General features: G+C 38.8%; 1 protein-coding gene across 1 annotated transcript; it reads right to left on the bottom strand.

The window, feature by feature from the left end:
• Nucleotides 1-757: 757 nt before the first annotated feature.
• Nucleotides 758-14,865, bottom strand: btr12 (bloodthirsty-related gene family, member 12). Its single transcript, XM_032543994.1, has 8 exons — nt 14,736-14,865; nt 10,843-11,327; nt 9,330-9,521; nt 9,026-9,121; nt 6,198-6,431; nt 4,097-4,244; nt 3,240-3,266; nt 758-1,684 (listed from the first exon to the last, which is right to left on the bottom strand). Exons 1-8 carry the CDS (start codon nt 14,740-14,742, stop codon nt 1,146-1,148), a joined length of 1,728 nt encoding a protein of 575 aa, XP_032399885.1. The 5' UTR covers nt 14,743-14,865; the 3' UTR covers nt 758-1,145.
• Nucleotides 14,866-19,963: the final 5,098 nt, after the last annotated feature.

Here is a 19,963-nt window from a genome sequence, read left to right as displayed (position 1 = left end):
TTTATTGAAAAATTTAGATAGAAGGTACAAACGCATACATTTGCTATGAAAATACAGAACATGGTTTCATGGTCTTGGATTAACAGAGTTTTAAAATATGCCCTTTGCAAATAATGTTATATTCCTATAGTATGTACAAAAAAACACTCGTTTGGTCCCCCAAAGCAAGCCTCTAGACAGTAAAGTTACATCCATATATTCTTTCTTTACTCATTTACTCAAGTAAAGTTACATTAAGCCTTATAACAAAGACATACACAGTAAGGCAAGTGTCAGAAGTACAAACTCAACTCTCTCCTTAACATGTCCAACTAAACTAGGACTGCAAAAATTCAATTGTGTCAATCAATTGTGTCTGTGTCACAATTCAAAGCTGGCAAGTCTTGTCCTTTACACATTTTGGCACCAAGCTATCGATTTGCTTGGTTACACTTTACTTGAAGTTTTCTACATGACAGTGACATGACTGTGATGACTGTCATGACACATGAATCCTTCCTAACTATAACCTGTCATGACAGAAATGAAAAAAATTACAAAAAGAAGATAATTTAGATATTTTATGACACGTTCATGACAGTGTCATAAATGTAGATACCTTCAAGTAAAGTGGAACAATTTACTTTATATACAACTTGTGATGTGAGTGTACAGTAAGAAGGAACTTTTGGCTACTTTTAGTAGTAAGCAAATTGCAAATGCATTTCATTTTACTCCAATGTGACAGTCAAAAAAGTTTCATGCATGTCACATTTTCTTTCCTCTGATCTAAACACACAATGGTAACACAGTACTAACATTTTATTGCATTGAAACAGTCCATCTATGGGTCAGCAACCTTTTTCAGCGGGTTTTACTTGAGCAAATGCAATAACGTGCCCGTATGATGAGAAAGTGTTGTGGTGGGTAGTTTTGATGTGCAAAATGTACTTGATTTATTTATTAGATTGAAAGTAGTTTGAGGTAGTGCATCAAAGAAAAGGTAAATATGTTGTAAATTTGGCCCATTGAGAAGAAAAAAAAAGACCACTACTAAAGGAGAAAATTAAACATATCTGTGCCTAGCACTGAACTTTTTTTCACCTAAACATGTTGTACAAGTAGAATGCTGGCAGACTCTCCAGGCTTCTGATTGGTTGTTGGACTCAGGTGTGTTTGACAGGGGTTATAACGAGAGGAGAGGAGTTCTTCCCCTCATGGGCCAGACACGGGCTGAAGATTGGGTACAGGCTCTCTTTAAAGGTATCCCTGAAGGTGTAGAGATGCAGACGCGCCTTCACATCATAGAAAGAAACCTGGCCTCCTTCAAAATCCAGGAAGATTCCCACTTTAGTGGGCGGGGACGGCAGCAGTAGAGGCAGGCGGGACTTTGCCAAAGCTTTCACCTCGCCGCTCTTGAGCCACAGGCACCAGTACCCACCCTCAGGACTCAGCTTGATCTCTCCCTTGCGGCGGGCTGAGGCGCTGGCCACGCCGAGCGTCCAGGCCGTCTTGCGCCCCGTGTCCACCTCCCAGTAGTGTCGCCCAGTGCTGAGACACTCTAGTCCCAGGACGAAGAGGGCGGGGCTGAAGCGCTTGGGACCGTCAGCGTGGGCGGTCTTACGCTCTTCATATCTCACCTGGCCTCCGTCATCGGACACCACCAGGCTCCTCTGGGCTGTGGAAGCATCCAAAATCACCTCACCTGCACAGGACAGAGAAAAGCAGAATACGACGCTCATTATACAATGACACACATAACAATTTCTATTATGACAATAATGGGTTGGTTATGTTTGAACATTTCTGCTTGATGCAACAGTTAAAACAACATTCTTATGTTGTTTGTGTCATAAACAAAGTGCCTGAATCCACCCAAAACCTATTATGACCGTCAAAAATGGCCATGGTTCACACGTTGATTTCTACACTCTTTATGTTATGAATTGGCCCAAACTGATGCTGTCCCAAGGAGTGTGTCACTGAATTTTTGCCAAAACAAAGTTGCAGTGGTGGAATACATTCTTAGATTCTTACTTAGCTATAGCAATATCAAAATGTAAAAAATACAAGCACGCACACATTTCTACTTGAGTAAAAATATAGTAGTGTCATTAAAAAGGTAAATATGAAAAGTGAACATATTAATGGATGACAAGGCAAGGCCGCTTATTTGTCTAGCATATTTCAGCAACAGGGCAATTCAAAGTGCCATACATAAAAAGATCAAAATAGTAAAATGGCCCTTTCAGAGTGTAAAAGGGGCCCCTACAGTCCCAAAGGATGTTTTAATCTTGTGCACACGAATTATAATGTTGTACAACAAGATATGACATAATTATCAATGGGGACAAGGTAAAACTTTTTTTTTTCTATAGATGGAGTTTGGTGACCTCACGTAAATCCTAGCTTTGACTCCAACTTCGCAGTCACAATTACTGTAAACCGCTGTGTGAAAGTGCAGGATCTTTCATCTTAATTAATAATAATCCATTTTATTTTATAAAGTGATCATATGTTTTATATGTAAATCCATCTAATTAACTATAGCGGTAAAATACATTGATTGGAGAAAAAAGTGATCTATTTTTATTTTATATCTGAAATGCTATACTGGAGAAGTATAAAGTAGCATAAATTGACGATACTAAAGTAAAGTACGTATCTCAAAATAACACTTAAGTACAGTGATTGAGTAAATGTACACTGTAAAGTGATATTGGTGGATTTAATAGGGGTGTGCAAAAAATCGATTTTCATTTATGAATCGATTTAAGCTCTACAGATTCAAAATTGAATTCCAGAATTCCAAAAATTGATTTTTTTATTTTATATTTATTTTTAATGTTTTAATTGTTTTATCGGTTTGTAATGGCATTTATACTATCCCATGGAAAAAGTAACTACGTGTATATACTCTGAACCATTTTTGAATTGAAAATCAATTTTGACTCGAACCGTGAGCCTAAAAATTTATATCGAATTGAATCGTGATATTTTCTGAATCGCGCACCGCTAGGATTTACACACTAACTGTAACAAACTGGATTGAGCTTGTCTGTGCTGTGAAGAAGTGGCGCCATCGTGTGGAAAATTTGAAGAACTGATCATATTACATTTTGGTCACACTGCTTGAGATTGTCAAAAACATTTTTTTTTTTTTTTTTTAAATAAACTCTTTTTAAAGAAGACCCATTACCCCCCACCCCAGACAACGCATGAGTGGAAACTATGATATGACGATAATTTAATGTACTCACTCGAATAATTCTGCACCTTCCGGAGCTCTGAGAGAGAGAGAGAGAGAGAGAGAGAGAGAGAGAGAGAGAGGAGAGAGAGAGAGAGAGAGAGAAAGAGAAGCAAGTCAGCAAGTACTTCTCCAGCTAAAGAGTCAAAGTCAAAGCAGATGGCACGTGTAGATCTAATCCAGAGCTGGAAATGTTGGACATGTGTTGCTGTCACTCCAAGTTCCAAGTGGGTGAACTGTGCCATCAACACTATCTCCATCTGTCCGACCAGCTTGTATGTGTGCTAGAGGGTGCTGTTGCAGTGATGAGTCACTTTTCTATTTCAAAGTGCTCGTACAGTGACCTACATATTCCTGTTTTGGATTTTGAACAGGGAGAGTTGTTACTGTTACTTTGCACAGGCAAAAAGCACCAAAAAAAAGTTGAAATGTGGTTGTTATTTTTTTATTTTTTTTATATTTTAGTTTCCTGCAGTTTACTTATTCTTATTTTAGTAGGCTGTATACTGTACATCACTTTGAGCATTTGAAAGACTTTTGAGTTCCAAATCATTACTCATCTTTGCACAAATTACAAATTAGTGCATTTATTTATTTCCTGACTAAAATGAGTCTAGTATAAAATCTATACTGTGTGACATTTTGTTATACAAGGGATGGACAAAATAACAGGAACACCTTGCAATGCAATCCAGTCCAAAAGCCCTTCAATCTGAAGCTTATTATGTTTAGTTATTGTTGTTTTAACTAAATAAAATGTCTCATTTGAATTTTTACAGCAGTAGTTTTGTGGTTTTGCTGAATTAGGTGTTTCTGTTATTTTGTCCAGATGATGTTTTATCGTTACAGAGTGAGAAACTCCGCCCTCACCTTTCCCGTACAGTCTCTTGAGCTCCTCCTGGAACTTGTCCATGAGGCTGCTGACGGAGGAGCGGATGGTTCCCAGGTACAGGTCAGTGTTGATGCTGACCGCTGACCAATCGGTGGGCTCCGGTGGGGTCACAAGTGTTGACAGGTTCTACAGGAAACAGAAGAGCAATGTTGTGCAATATGAAATGCAAATGTAATTATCCCTCAGGGATAATAACACACTACAGATGACACAGATGGGGATCTCCAAACAAGTTGGAATACATTCTCACTAAACTCATAGCTGTCTTATGAGTTCTACAGCTTTATGGGGTAAACAATCAGACAGTGTTCAGATGTATCTCTGTACATCTAAGTAAAGGAGCGAGAAAGTGTTCTGAATGTTAGAAGAGTTACAGATATAGAACAGTGATTGTGTTTGTCTGTGTACACTCAACACAGCGTTTGGGTATGTGTGGCTGTATGCCTTCGCTTCCTCTCACACTATCTGGGAAAATTCCAACTTCAAAGACGTCTTTCATGACAGAAAAATCAACATTTTATCTACATAAACAGTCCAGGGCAAATGCACAAGGGGAAACTTCCGTAACAGCTGGCTCTGTTCGGAGAGGCTTTTGATGTTGTCGTACACATCTCCTAGCAACAACAGCTGGAGGTCCACTGGATAATTGGCTGTGTGGATATTATTTGGATGAAAAATGATTATAGAAAAAAGAGAGAGAGATATTTTCAAGAATATATTGTTCCAGCCTGTTGGCTAACATAAAAAAATTGTTGGAAGGTGGATGTCTTTCATATTTCCACTACTGTGAGAGTGGATGATCAGCAGCAGCTTGCGCTGCCATGTCTTAAGGATTTCAGATAATTAGATCCCTCGCTGTGCCCTAAATGCATATTAATTGTGTGTTGTGTATGTAGGCTACACACTGGAAAAATGACTAATGAAGCAATGTTTAATATGCAGGCATGCATTTTTTAAAATGCAGTTGGAATGGGGTCTTGATTTCAAATATTGATCATCAAAAGGTAATCAAAGAGAAAAGAAAGAGCTACACCAAACGCTGGAGAACAGTGGGACATCAATGGAGCATGGTGCAGATGTGTCTCTGCTAACGTCTGACAAGCTTAACAATGGATTATTTTGAAATTTCAAATGTACATAATCAGTGTATATATATATATATATATATATATATATATACACACATATTTACTGTGTATACGCGTTGTATGAAATGGGTTCTTTAATCACAGCCAGTGGGGGAAGAAGTATTCAGATCCTTTACTTTAAAATTACTAATACCACACTGTAAAAAAAACTCAAGTACAAGTTACAAGTGTGTGTGTGTGTGTCTGGGGAGGGGGGCAAATCTGTCGTTGAATAGCAAGATATAGTAGCCTTATCAATACATTAGATGGGATATTTTGAGCATGTTTAAATATGGGGGGGGGGGGGGAGGCCCCTTTAGAAACTGGAAACAGTCTAAACAACTTTCCTTGTAGACCTGTTATATTGTTGGGTCATTTAATTTATAATTTAAAAAAAAACATTTTATAAACCACATGTGTTTTGTGTGCAAAAATATTAATTTGTGAAGTAACTCGTAAGTAAAGCTGTCATATTATGGATTGGAATAAAAACACAATATTTCTCTTTGGAGATGGAGTAGATGTAGAAAGTGGCATGAAAAGAAAAGATTCAAGTAAAGTACAAGAACCTCAAATGTGTACTTAAGTAGAGCACTTGAGTAAATTCATATTTACAAAGTTACATTCCCAATGCGTTCTCACTCCAAACTCGTAAAAAACAGACGTTAGATCAGTGGCTGTCAGCGTCAGAAGCGACTCAACCTTTTCCTTTTAACCTAACTCCGTCAAAGGGGCGCCAATCCCTACCGAGCGCGTCTAGACATGACGCTAAAGGAGACTTTTAGCGTCGATAACAACGCCAAAGGCACCTGACCAAGCATCCGTATTTTACGAGATGGGAGTGAGAATCTGTTGACATTCCACCCCTGATCACAGCTGAATGAGCCATAACATATTTGACCCTCAAAACTTGAGAAGAGCCAGACTCCAACATGGCCGCCCCTGTCTGTACCTGCAGGAAGACCACCCTGTCCTGGGTCTGTGCGTAGGCCTCCAGCTCGTTGCTCCTCTTCCTCAGTTGGCTGAGCTCGTTCTCCAAACCTCGGGCCAGTTCCTGAGCGTGACGCTCGGCCTCGCGTTGCCTCGTGGCGATCAGCTCCACCAACTCCGCCTGGCTCTGCTCCACAATGCGCTGCAGCTCGGCATACACCTGCCAGCTCTCCTCCAGCTCCCTCTGAGAGCTGGCCTGCAAAGGACGGGACATGGTGAACACAACACCAGGGCTGTCAAAACCACACGCAGTCCAGTGCAAATCAAGGCTAATTTAAGTTAGCAACTCACAACGGAGTCGACATAAATCAAATTCTCTACCAATCAAGACTAACCTCAAATGTAGCAAATTAACCAAATTTGCTAGTTTTTATTATTTTACTATTTTAATTTCATCTTCTGAAACGTAGCACCGGCTCTGCTCGCCCGGATCGGAACAGAAAACCAAACAAGAGCGAGTCGAGTTGTACCATGCTGTGCTAAAAACAGCATTGGCTTGGGCTTGGAGATAAATTCATAACAGAAAGCTTTGCTGTATCCACACTGATATTTTCACTCTCCTGTACAATTCGTTTTCTGTATTTCATTTAAAATATTTATTGTCTGCTATACTATGTTACCCTTCTTAATTCCAACTTTATGTGTGCCTTTGTATATGCCCACACCTTTCTTTTTGTATCTTATACTGTACATAAAATCACTTTGAATAGCTGTGATACATGTATCCTCGCCTCACATTCTGTTGTCTATATTTTTCCCATGTCTAGGAGTGACGAGGAAGGCTTAAAATAATACATTTCACCCAATAATAGTACAACAAATGTGGCCGGGTTGGCCCAGTGGGTACAGTACACTTTGAGGTTTATGCCTCAATGCAGAGGTTTGATTCTGACCTGTGACAATTTCCTGCATGTTTTCCTTCACACTCCCCTTACTCACCTAGCTGTCAATAAAAGGCGGAAAAGCCCTTAAAGATTAAAAAAATAATGGTACAACAAATGAACCTGTGAATGCTGCAGTTTCAGTAATCACAGGTTTTAGTTTTGCGTTCCTGTGTCTGTCTGCCGCTTGTAAAACTGGACAAACCGGTTACATTTCAAGGCAACGAGGGCCGGTCTGATAACAGTTATACATTGCAAGTTCTTAGCAACGCCACCCAGCACCATCAATTTGGCCGGCTGTGTCAGTTCCAATGTGCTACTTAAGTTGTTACTAGTGTGGATTGTGTTGCTGTGCTGTGCATTGTACAGTCACTCACCCGAGCATCCCCTCCCCCCCAACCCCCAAAGGCTGGTGGTCTACAAAATTTCCCATTCGATTTTTAGATCCCACTCTGACCCTGTGTTTGTGCAGCACACAGGAACACACACAGGCGTGGTCATCCTGACATTCAACCCTCTGGTAACTTAATCCTCATTGTATTTGTAAATGTTAAAACACAGCACCTGGAAACTTGGGAAATCTAGCTAACGAGAAAGAAATCGACCATTCAAAACCATCAACACCCTCAATGAAATAGCATTTTAGTCATTTTACAACTACAATTAAAATCTTTCATTTATTTGAACAAAAACAGTGTAATCATGTCTTATCCATGACGTAGAGGTTTCTGCTATGAGGGTGTGGGTGAAAACAGGCTGTGGGAGGGGAAATGTCTCTGCTGGTCGACCGGTTGGACGGCCTCAGACACGGACATGAAGTCTGTGTACGCAAGAGAAACAAACTGCGTGACAACTAGAGCACGAGAGGAATGAGAAAGATTATTTCCAACAAAGCAAAGTTTTAATCTACAGTATGCTGGGTGCTCTGAAACTGAAATGCAATCCCATCAACCATCCCGCTCATGGTTTGGATGCTTGGATCAGAGAGCTTAGAGAGAGCTGCTTCAAGTGCAAATAGAGCTTTACCCTGAGCAGACTGGGTAAATATTTAACATATTATGTTTAAAAATGAACATGCAGTACATGAGGGAAAGTACAACAGACTGCCCACATGGAAAGACTTTAAAACACATGACATGTTAAGAACCGGTTTAAAAAAGAAAAGAAAATGCAATTTGGCACAGAGTACTGATTCAACATGAAGACTGATAATTAAATGAATATATTATTAAAATATTACTTCTAATAAGGCCCAGCCTTTTTTTTTTTTTTTTACCAATACTACACTGGTTGACTTAAGGAAATTTAATATGTTGCTAATATAATACGTGTTGCTAGTTTTAGCTTAAGTTTAAAGATCATTGATTTTTTAATGCTACGTTTGCATCACTTTACCACTAAGTTCCATCCTTTGCCTTGTACATTTATTTTGAAATTAGAAATTGAGGCTTTAAATTTGCTGTAACACAGCAATGTGTGTACTGTGTATTTATTGAGACACCCAGTCTTTGCAGAAACATTTAAAGGCTCACATCGACTGGAATAATGAACGCTTTAACAGTAAATCCATAACATGTTGTTTAGGATTAATCAAAGCTAGCCTGAAATTAAAGTCCCACTCGCTTGCTGTGTTCACTTTTAGAATTATGAATGAATGTCATGAAAAGTAGGCTATTGTGTTTTTAACAATTTAACAGTGTTTTTGTCAATGATTTATCTTTTTGTGTTTGTGTTTTTTATACAATACATGGCAATATATCTAGAGGCTTATCCTGTGAACAACACATTTTTAATTACTTGAAATTATTGATGTGTATTTGCTCAACTAGGAGTAACTATATAGTCAAATTAACAAAAACCTGTTTCTCCCACTAAATTCTAAAAGTCTTCTAGGCTTCAGCCGACTCACCTTGATGACTTTGATGGATTGCTTGATCTCCTCCAGCTTCTTGGCTCTCTCCTTGATCAAATGTTTGAGCTCCGACCTCTTCTTACCCAGAGTACTCTGAGAAAAGAAAATACATTTAAAAACAAAAAGGATTGAGGCTTATTAGAATCAATATCGACACTGCCTAATACGGTGGAAATCAAATGGCCTTGCAACTATCAGTGAGGCTTTCATCAGCTGTGTATTAGCCCGGATATAGAATCCAAACACATTCACTTTTTTATAAGTCAAAAGCTAAACTCAACAGACAGTGACCATAGCTCACCATCTTCTTCTTCCACTCGTGGTCAACGTAGACAACGTCGTGGGACTTGTGTGTGGTCTCGGCGCAGGCCGTGCAGATGCAGCAGTGGTCCGAGCGGCAGTAGACATCCAGAAGTTGTTCGTGTTTCTTACAGATCTTCTCCTCCAGGTTGAAAGTGGGTTCGATCAGACGATGAGATGTCAGAGACTTCACCTAAAACAGACACAACCAACTCAGGACAGGGGTTTGCCCTTCTAATCCACACTGCCAGTAATCGGGCTCTGAACCAGAATTGACCACCATTAGCCTACGTTCAGATTCAGAAAACTTTGCTGTCTTTCATGTCAGAAAATTGTCTTCTACATGACTCAACACTGGGGTTGGGCATTGTTTTTGTTTTCACAATTCTGATTCAGATTCTCCCTTTTGATTCCGAAACAGGTCACATGCACAGATAAGGACAATTTTATTTTACTTTAATGGTGATTTACAGTTTTACTGGGCTTTTGTAGTGTAAAGAAACGCACACTTTAGAGGACCGCTCACTGTGTTCACTGCAACACAAAAAGCTCCTGAAAGTACGGTGGCTGCTACGGAAACAAAAAAAACTTGTGTGTGTTAAATTTGCAACTGATGATCTGATTCGAAACCAAAATTTCTAACCTACTCCAACAATCATAATTTTAAAACAATTCCAAGTGGGAACCGGTTGTCGATGCCCAATCCTCCTTAACATACAGTGCAAAGAACAGACTCAGAAAGTAGACATACCATAGCTTATACAAATAATTTCCACAGGTTAAAAATTACAATACGTGTGTGCAGTGTGGCATAGTGTTCATGTGGGTGTGTGGGTCATTACTTTACAGTAAGGGTGAGGCCTCAGTGTACGATATCAACATCAAACTCATATCACTACATAGTGTTATTGCGATTTTATACATATTGCAATATTCTGTGATATATTGCAATTTATTAGCTTTTTTTTTTAAATGGGATAATCAAGCAGACAAACTGATCAACACATATGTGATAATAGATCAATTCTTGGCGTCTGTGTTTCAATACAGTATTGCCACGGAAAATATTGTGATACTATGATGTATCGAATCCCACCCCTCCTTTACAGTGGCTTTTAGTAGCACGCCATTTGAACTTGGATGCTCCGAGACGATGATAGTAATCTAAATGCTAAAGTGGTCATATGTTTATATTTGGTGTTTGAACGTAAAATGTCATTAGGGTTAGCATAGACTGCACAGTGCAACGTGTCTTTTATCTCTGTAAACTCATGTTGTGCAGAAAAGCTTCTTTTTTTTAAATCCCGCAAAATGTTTATTTAAGATTCTAGTTCAAGATTCCACAAAGTCAACTGATACCAAAAAAAGCCTAACATAGAACAATCTTACAATTTAAGAAATACAGAAAAAAAATAAAATAAATGGGGACCAAAAGGGGCAAGGTGAAGAGGAAGGAAAACAGATTTGTTATTAAAAATAATGCTAAAGAAGAAGAAAAACAACCAAAAACAGACCTTTTTATGTTGCCTTAGGTGAACCTCACAGAATGATCCAGGACAGCTCAAACAAGACTTGAGGGCCTTCACCTTCCTTCCAATGCAGGCATCACAGGGAACCTCCCCAGCTTGGGCGAATTCCCAAGACCTGGACCCTGCAGCGGAGCCCCTGGGGCTCACGTCTGCGCTCAGATTCAGGGTGGATCCCCGCACGGCGTCCCTGGCTCCCACGGCCCCTCCAGCTCCCGGGGCCTGCATCATATCCTGGAACTGGGAGGAGATTTCAGCCAGGACCCTGTTGACGCTCATCTCAGGTTTTCTGGAGTAGCTCTTCTTGCACATGGGGCAGGTGAACTTCTTGCTGTGGTTCCAGTAGCCCTGCAGGCACGCCTTGCAGAAGCTGTGGCCGCAGGGTGTGGAGACGGGCTCCACGAACACCTCCAGACAGATGGAGCAGGTGAACTGGTCCTCAGAGAGGACGCGGCCTCCTGGGGAACTCATGCCTGGGGGGAAAAGGGGAGAAACAGGAAGCCATGCACATGTTTAGGACTGCAACTAACAATTATTTTCATTGATGTTTAATCTGTCGATTGTTCTTCTCGATTAATCAATTACTTGTTTGGGATATAAAATGTCTGAGAGTGGTAAACAATGTTGATCGGTGTTTTTCAAAGTCCAAGATGAAGTCCTTAAGTCCCTTGTTTGTCCACAACTCAAAAAATATTCAAATTACAGCCACAGAGGAGTGAAGAAACTAGAAAATATTGATATTTAAGAAGCTGGAATTAAAGTTTTTTCCTTTTTTTCATAAAAAAACCTCCAATTTCTTATCCAAAAAGTTGGCGATTGATTTAATAGTTGACAACTAATCAACTGATTGTCTAATCTTTGCAGGTATGACACAATATCTAGAAATAGTAAATCAAGATTGGATTTGGCCTCCAACTTTATGTTGTGCATGAGGCAAAGATCACACTGTAGTCTTTTCATAAGACATACACTGAAGTGTGAATTGCTGTGAAACTGCCTGAAAAGGGATTTCAGGACAGCTGTTTAGCTGTTGCACTCATAGATTTAAAAAAACAAAAACCTGATTCAATTATTAGACTAAAACTGAAGGTATTTGTTGAGTTGTTTTTTTGTGTGAACAGTCCAACAGTAAGTTAAGCTATATGTGCTGATGTTGGATAGAAAACCTTTTGAGGCAAACTGCAACTGACAAATAATCAAATGAAAACTTCCTTGTACAGAGAGAGAAACACACTGAGGATATAAGAGCTCATGTTGTGTTTGACCACAGGGTCAAAGGTCAGTGTACACAGCTAATCTGTAATTGTTCATTTCATAGACATAATAAATCTTTACTATATCTATGGTTGCTTTGACACTGGAGTTAAATTCAAAAACAAGCAGGAAGTGAATTTAAGAGCGTAGCTCTGTCCACTGTCAGGTGAGAAACTATCTGAGGAATGCAGAAACTCAGGACCTTCTACCTCACAGCAGCTTACTGCTTTACAGTTTTTCTCCATTGGTTGGCTCATTTCTTGAAACAGAAATTACATTCTCAAAACAACATGGACAAACCTCCAAACTACTTGGCAATTTTCACAACAGAACTGAATTCCATCATTTCATCAAATTGCAAATGCCTAAGTACATGCCTCAATGTCTCAGTACATCTTTCAAATGATTAAGTACAGGTAGCCTACATTTAGCACAATTTCCAAGTGAATAGATCTTGCTGATCTAAACGATTGTTGATTCCGTCTAATGGTTGTTCACTCCAAAACTTGTCAGCATCATTCATTGTATAAGCCATTACATGCACAATAGTCTGTTCAATTGTCAAAATGAGTCAAGAACATAATACCATGAATACCACATAGAATCCCTTGGAACATTGATAATTTTTTTTTTTTTCACAGCAATTGACAGTCAGGTGAAACTAGAACTTTACTAACGAAGGAGGAGTTTCACACATCTCAGATGACCAATCAAACAGTATGTTTAGTTACATGACAGGTGCTGTCCATGACTGTGAATGCTCCCAACATGTATAGAAAGATCTTGACAATGCAAGACCAGCACAATTTCTGAACATGGAGGCACCTGGCCAGGTAAATGAACAAGAGCAACTGCTGCTCGAGTAGGAGGAGGCAGAGGAGGAAGAGGAGGAAGAGGAGGAGGAGGAGGAGGAGAGGAGGAGTAGGAGGAGGGAGGAGAGGAGGAGGAGGAAGGGTGCGTGGTGGTGGAATAGGAGGAAGAGGCAGAGGAGCATGAAGACTCATGCTGTCCCGGATGAAATTCGGGCCACGATATAGACCAGTCATCAACCATGGTCTCACATGGCGGAGGCAGGTCGCCGAGTGCAGCCTAATGCCTCGCTCTACAGTCTCCTCCATCATCCAAACCTTCGCAGGGAAAACAGGTATGTTGTCAGTCAATGATGGAATTACTGTATATGTTGTATAGGACAGGACACTGTTCATAGAGCAAGAAATATATGTATTTACACATTGATATTTACCTATTCATTTTGTGTGTGTGGTGTGTGTGGTGTGAACTAATATCTTACCTCAATGCTATGTTACTAAAAATGACAATGAAAAACATTGGACAAATAAACTATTAACTATAGCTAGAATTATAAGGTTATATCTCCACTTGTGGTCGACATGAGTTTTTGACACAATCTGATCCATTAGGTGTTTATTACAGTAATGCCTGTGTGTTATTTTTGTAAAAAAAAAAGAAGAAAAAAAAGATTACATGTAATAGATAAGGCTATATAGAAGATTATACTACATAACGGTTTTGTCAGCTGGATGTAAAAACTTTGATGCTCATATCTCAGAACTACCCTAAACGGAGATAGAACCTTACAATTCTAAGCTCACGCATTGTCGGGTTGTCACCATTGTTAATGAAGGACTGGGCTAAGATGAAAGGTGGATATGAGGGATATTTCCATGTCCTCTTCCATAGTGACAAAATATCTAAACATTCTGACTTGCAGTGCTTACATAATGCTAAAGGACAAAGCATTTTGGGGGCACTGACGGTGTTAAATGAGAAGGAAATTTGGTTTTGACACATGAGTGAACTGTTTTGGGAGAGTATGAGCTTTTGCAGGTGAACCACGGTGTTGTGCCGAACCATCCACGTTATTTTGGCGAAAGCACAAGAGTGTGGAGAACGTCCGGTGTTTTTGAGAAATGGAGCGAAGCAATTGAGAAGGATCTTTGCCATTTTGGTGGCACTGACTCTTTATATGAGAAATGAATTTAGTTTTGAAGCATGAGTGAAACTGTTTTGGGAGAGATATGTGCTTTTGCAAGTGGCTATAGTGTTGTGCTAAACTGTAAGAACGTTTTGCCAAATGATCTTAGAGTTTTGAGAATGTAATTTCTGTTTCAAGAAATGAGCCAAACCAATGGAGAAAAACTGTAATATCTTGTTATTGATGTAATGCAAATGGGCGAAGTTCTACATCAGTATTTCAAGGCTTTTTTGTATATAAATGTGCTGACAGTAATGTAAAGTATTATTGTCTTTGTATTATGTAACAGCCGCTGAGAAATGAATTAGACAAGATATAAACATGTCAGCTAGTGTATCATTTCAGGACATTAAGTCAGCTAAAATAACATGAACACTTGTTAAATATTATCCACATTTGAACATTTTTCTCCTAACGCTTTCGCCCAGCTGTAAGTGTTCACCAACCTAAGACGCTGAGATATCTTTTATTGTAGAGAACTATGTCTGTTTGTTACGCTGATATGTCATCCACATGGGACAATCTACAGTAAACTGTTTTTAACAAAAGACTCACAAAACATATCCTAAAGTAAAGAAGAGTTAATCACTAGTAAAAAAAACAACAACATGTAAGATAAAGTAGAACTCACTCTGCATTGTTTCCTGGAGCAGTGCACTCCTTCACTCCATACACTGCTATGAGTCACACGCTGAGAGGTGCTGCACTCTTCCTGGAACTGGGCCCTCCCACTCTCAGGGTGACACACCCAAACATTCACACATGCCCTCCCTTTGTCATCACACTCTCTGATTTCTATGGCACTGCAGAGTGTGAATGTAAAATCCCAAAACCAACCAGGACGTGCTGTGGTTCTTTTCCTGCTGGAATAGTTCTAAAATACTCTGAATCACTTAAACAGCCAAGGAATGTTGTGGACATAGATAGTAGATAGATAGATAGATAGTATAAGATCAGATAGCTAGATATAATACTTGATAATATGATAGTAAGATAGATAGATAGTAGATAGTAGATAATAGATAGATAGATAGATAGAGATAGATAGATAGATAGATAGATAGATAGATAGATAGATAGATACTGTAGATAGATAGATAGTAGATAGATAGATAGATAGTAGATATATAGATAGATAGATATATAGATAGATACTGTAGATAGATAGATAGATAGATAGATAGTAGATAGAGATAGATATGTATAGATAGATAGATAGATAGATGATAGAAGATAGATAGTATATAGATAGATGATACTGTGATACGATAGATAGATAGATAGATATAGATAGATACTGAGTATGATAGATAGATAGAAGATAGATAGATAGATAGATAGATGTAGATAGATAGATAGATATATAGATAATAGATAGATACCTGTAGATAGATAGATAGATATATAGATATATAGATAGATACTGTAGATAGATAGATAGATAGATAGATAGATAGTGATAGATAGATAGATAGATAGATAGATAGATAGATAGATAGATAGATAGATAGATAGATAGATATTGATCCCAAAAAAATGGGAAATTACGTTGTTACAGCAGCACATGTACATTAGTCACACAAAACAGAATATAAATATAAATGAGATACTTGGAAAAAATATACATACATACAGTATACATGAAATAATAATAATAATAGGAATAAAATATAAGAACAAATGTTAAAGAGTTTTATTGCCTGTGGTAGGAATGATTTTCTGTAGCGGTCCGTGCGGCATCGAAGCTGACGGAGCCTCTTAGAGAAGCTGGTCTTCTGTTGGACCAATGGGGGGGTGGAGAGGGTGGTCAGGGTTATCCATGATAGATAACAGTTTGTTTATAGATAGCAGTTGTAGGTGAGCCGAAATAGCTTTGCTGTTTTTCTGTAGTTTCTGCTTTTGTATAATTCTACAAGATATCACATTCTTGCCCCCCAGACTGTCTTACAGATGATATGTGTATGGCATCAATAACTGTGAACGATTCAAATTCCTGCTCACTGCTGATTACTTGCACTCCCTTTTTTTGTGATAAGTGTCACACTGATTTTCAGTGTCAGGATTTGAAAGGAAATAGAAGCCTACTTATTACTTATTCTTGTGAAAATAATGTGAGATTATCTAAAGGTCCATTTTTTATGTTAGAATGAAAACACTGCACCCTGTTGATCACATATACTCACTTTATTTGTGACGTTTTAGTCCCTAAATCATCATTGGGTAAAATAAATTTAAAAAAATACATCTTATAAAAGCAGATGGCCAAATAAACTACACAAAAACACCAGCAATTATGTGCCCTGATGTCTCATATGAATATGACAAACAATATAAACTTTGAGGAACATACAAACAAATGACAAATTACAAAAATCCAAAAAACAATAAGTAAAATTCCAGTTATGTCAGAGTTATCAGATTTTACTGTACAAGCATACTGATGGTGATATAGTCTGTATAATATAGATTATACAGTAAGTGCCATTAAACCCTAATTATAGCTAGAAATATATTATATTGCCTATGATACAACATGTACTGAATCATAATTTACAATTAATGAGCATGGATAATGCATGAAAGTTTTGAACCTGAGCAGAAACGTTGCTGAAACGTCCAGGTTGATAATAAAGTAATGCGTCATTGACGTGAACAGATTCAAAAGGTTACTTTAAACTTTTAAATGAAAAAAAGGTTGATCTACAAGCAAATACATATTCAAAAGAAATACAGAATGCCTGAGAGCCTTACTGCATTATATTCTATTACATTTTCATCTATTTAGAATTGTCAACTCTTTTCCTTAACATAAATAAAGTTGTATACACCATGAATTGATACAGAGAAAGGTATCAATTCCTTTTAAGGCACAATTTTGTTAGTATGTGTCAGTTAGTATGTGTCCCCACCAACGTTGAACCCCCCCATACCCCCCCCCCCCCCCCCCCCCCCGCCATATTTGCCATCTCAGTTTTTAGAGGAGCAACCTCTTTCTTTTCTGTTGCCACATGGGGATCAAATGTGGGGTAAATTCTGCCTCTAAAGTTGCACTTAGTGAAGGTGAAGATGTGAGTGTTGGCCTTCACATCCAAGAACGACACCTAGCTCTCCTTGTAATCCACAAACACCCCCACCCTCTGGGGAGGGGGAGACAACGTTAAAAGGGAATGCACTCTGTGTGCACCCATTTGCTGCCCTCCATCCCTCTGACCTACAGTCCAGGGAAAGCGAGTTATGCGTTCACTCCTCGTCGCAGTGCCAAAAGCCTCCCAGCCCCCAGTTGGATTTCTCCATCACCCCGACCCCCCAGTAGTGTCTGTCTGTGGTTAGACCCTGCTTTCTGTGAACCTTGCTGGGCCAGTTGGAACATTCTGTTTCTTCGGCGATTGCCTGACTTCTTTCCCATCTTCAGAGACGATGAGCCAAGGCCCTGCAGTGTCTGCATCAATGGTTGTGTCCTCTATTAGAATAGACAGGTTGTGAGAATGTTATAATGTCATTCTTATAATGACACCTAACCTTTAGGTCTAAGAGGACTGCTTTTTAAGTTGAAACAGAATACAAATCACAGAAAAACATCTAATTTAAAAGTTAGGGGTGACAAACCTGCAAATTGCTGTACTTTGTTGTACTCTGCAGGGAAGATAGACCATAATTAGTAATGTAATAAATGATGTTTCTGATGTGATAAATGACAGACTAGTTAAATTACAAAAAAATAGCTCAATTTATCAAGCACCTGTAGTGTCAACATCATCCTGAGTGACAACATAATCACTTGTTGTTAATGTGTGTTTTCATCAAACAACCTTCTACCCATCAGACACTCCAGAGTCAGGAATGATGAGCAACCAATATGATCACATATTTATTCATTTGTAATTTTAGTCAGGAACTCACTTCTAAAAACATTCTACAGGAGCTGGGTCAAAAAACAAAATGAGGGCAAAAGTCAGATAAAAGATTCACACCTTTTTTTTTTTTTTTTTAAATGGTGGAGCAAGCAACATGAGACACAAACACATTAATCACTCAGGTGGTTGTGATCTGAGAGTCAGTCTACTCTCAACCTGGACCAATCAGGAGCAATCAGAGCGGGATGCATGCCTCAATAGAAAGGGCAAAAACATCAAGATAAATGCTATACAGGTGTGAATCACATAAATCATTCAAAAGGCAACAATTATCATAACACTACCATATTAAACACATGGAGAAAAGTAGAAAACAGCAAAATATGACTTGCACCGAAGGGTATAGCAACAAAAGCAAGTCCGACCTACGGGCCAGAAAGGTTCTGTAGATTGAGTCTGAATCACGCACGCCACAACCACCTGAATGAGTGTGTGTTTGAGGTAATGGTTATTAAACCCTCTTATGCCTAAACCATTTAGTATATAGTGGTCTCCTTGTGTACTAATGCTTGAATAACCTCAACCCTGTGAAGCAAAATCAAAATATAGACATCATTTCTCTCAGTAGGATCAGGGCTATAAGCATATGTCTGCAGAAGGGATGTCACATGAGTGTATAAATTGTTACATATCACTATAAAGACAAAAGAAAATACTAAATGGAAATGAAATCACAGAGAGAACAATTCAAACAAAATGTCTGGCTTTTAAAAATTGTTATCCCAAATCTTGGTTATCAGGGGAATGAAAAATAAACTTTGTAACTAACAAAAATATAAAACCATTTAGTTTTTTTTCCCCAGAAAAATCCAATCGGTTTGATCCAAAAAGTTAGTCGTGTCAATGCATTACATGTCTGCTATTTGACATGTGTAGGCCAAATTACAGTCAACCTCCAGGCCTCAGTCTGGTGTCTCTTTATCTATCTGCCAGGACCTTCCAACACACACACACACGCACACGCACACACACACACACACACACACACACACACACACACACACACACACACACACACACACACACACACACACACACACACACAACACAGTAAATAAGGCTGTCCTGTAAGGACTCTCCATTGGGTAACCAAAATCGAGCCTCAAATAACTTCACGTGATTGGTTGCCACAACTGTCAGTCAAGACGTCATTATCCAAGATTGCGCCAGGTTAACGTGAATGCGCGTTTTTGGTACAAAAAGATGACTAATTACAGTAAAAATTCATTCAATCGTGGATTTATCACTCTGGAATACTCTTGTAAGTATCTGAAAGCTACTGTCTTTCAGGCCACATTACTAAGCTTCTGGAAGGGCTTCAAAGACACCTGTTGAAAAGCTGTAGCTAACGGCTACGAAGCTAAAAACATAGCAAGATGGGTTGACAGGTCAAGCAACGTTGAGTGAGGCGATATGCTACAGTGACACTGTCATGATGGATTATAAAAGCTTCTGGATGGCCTACAATTGTTTGAGAACTTCGTGGAATCGGCATATTTCTCCACTTCACAACAACAACAAAAAGTAAGTCTAAATACTGTGTTAAATAAGACATAACGTATGTTTTATCCTGTCGCAGGCGACAGCGTCGACTATATGTTGCCTGTCAAGTTTTTACATATCATTGAAACTATGTACCTTGTATATCAACAATGGCCATATACTGTACAAGCTAAGTCATTTCTAAGCAAAGTGTGGGATTTATTCATTTGCACTTGATAACATTCATAAACCAATGTACTGTAGTTCAGCTCTCATATTGTCCATGTATCATCTGGTTGAAAAAGATAAAACCTATTACATTTTGGATCCAAATCACAGGGCGGATACACAAATTAGTTTTCACCTTCAGTATATAGACTCTTGCCCCTTATGACCTCATAAAATGGGCCAAAGGCTCTCAAAGGCAGAGCAGGATACCCAGGGCTCGGTTTACACCTATCAC

The sequence above is a fragment of the Etheostoma spectabile genome, chromosome 19 (genome assembly GCF_008692095.1).
Source record: "Etheostoma spectabile isolate EspeVRDwgs_2016 chromosome 19, UIUC_Espe_1.0, whole genome shotgun sequence".
In the NCBI taxonomy this organism is placed as follows: domain Eukaryota; kingdom Metazoa; phylum Chordata; class Actinopteri; order Perciformes; family Percidae; genus Etheostoma; species Etheostoma spectabile.
This window is presented reverse-complemented; position numbering and strand designations above follow the sequence as displayed.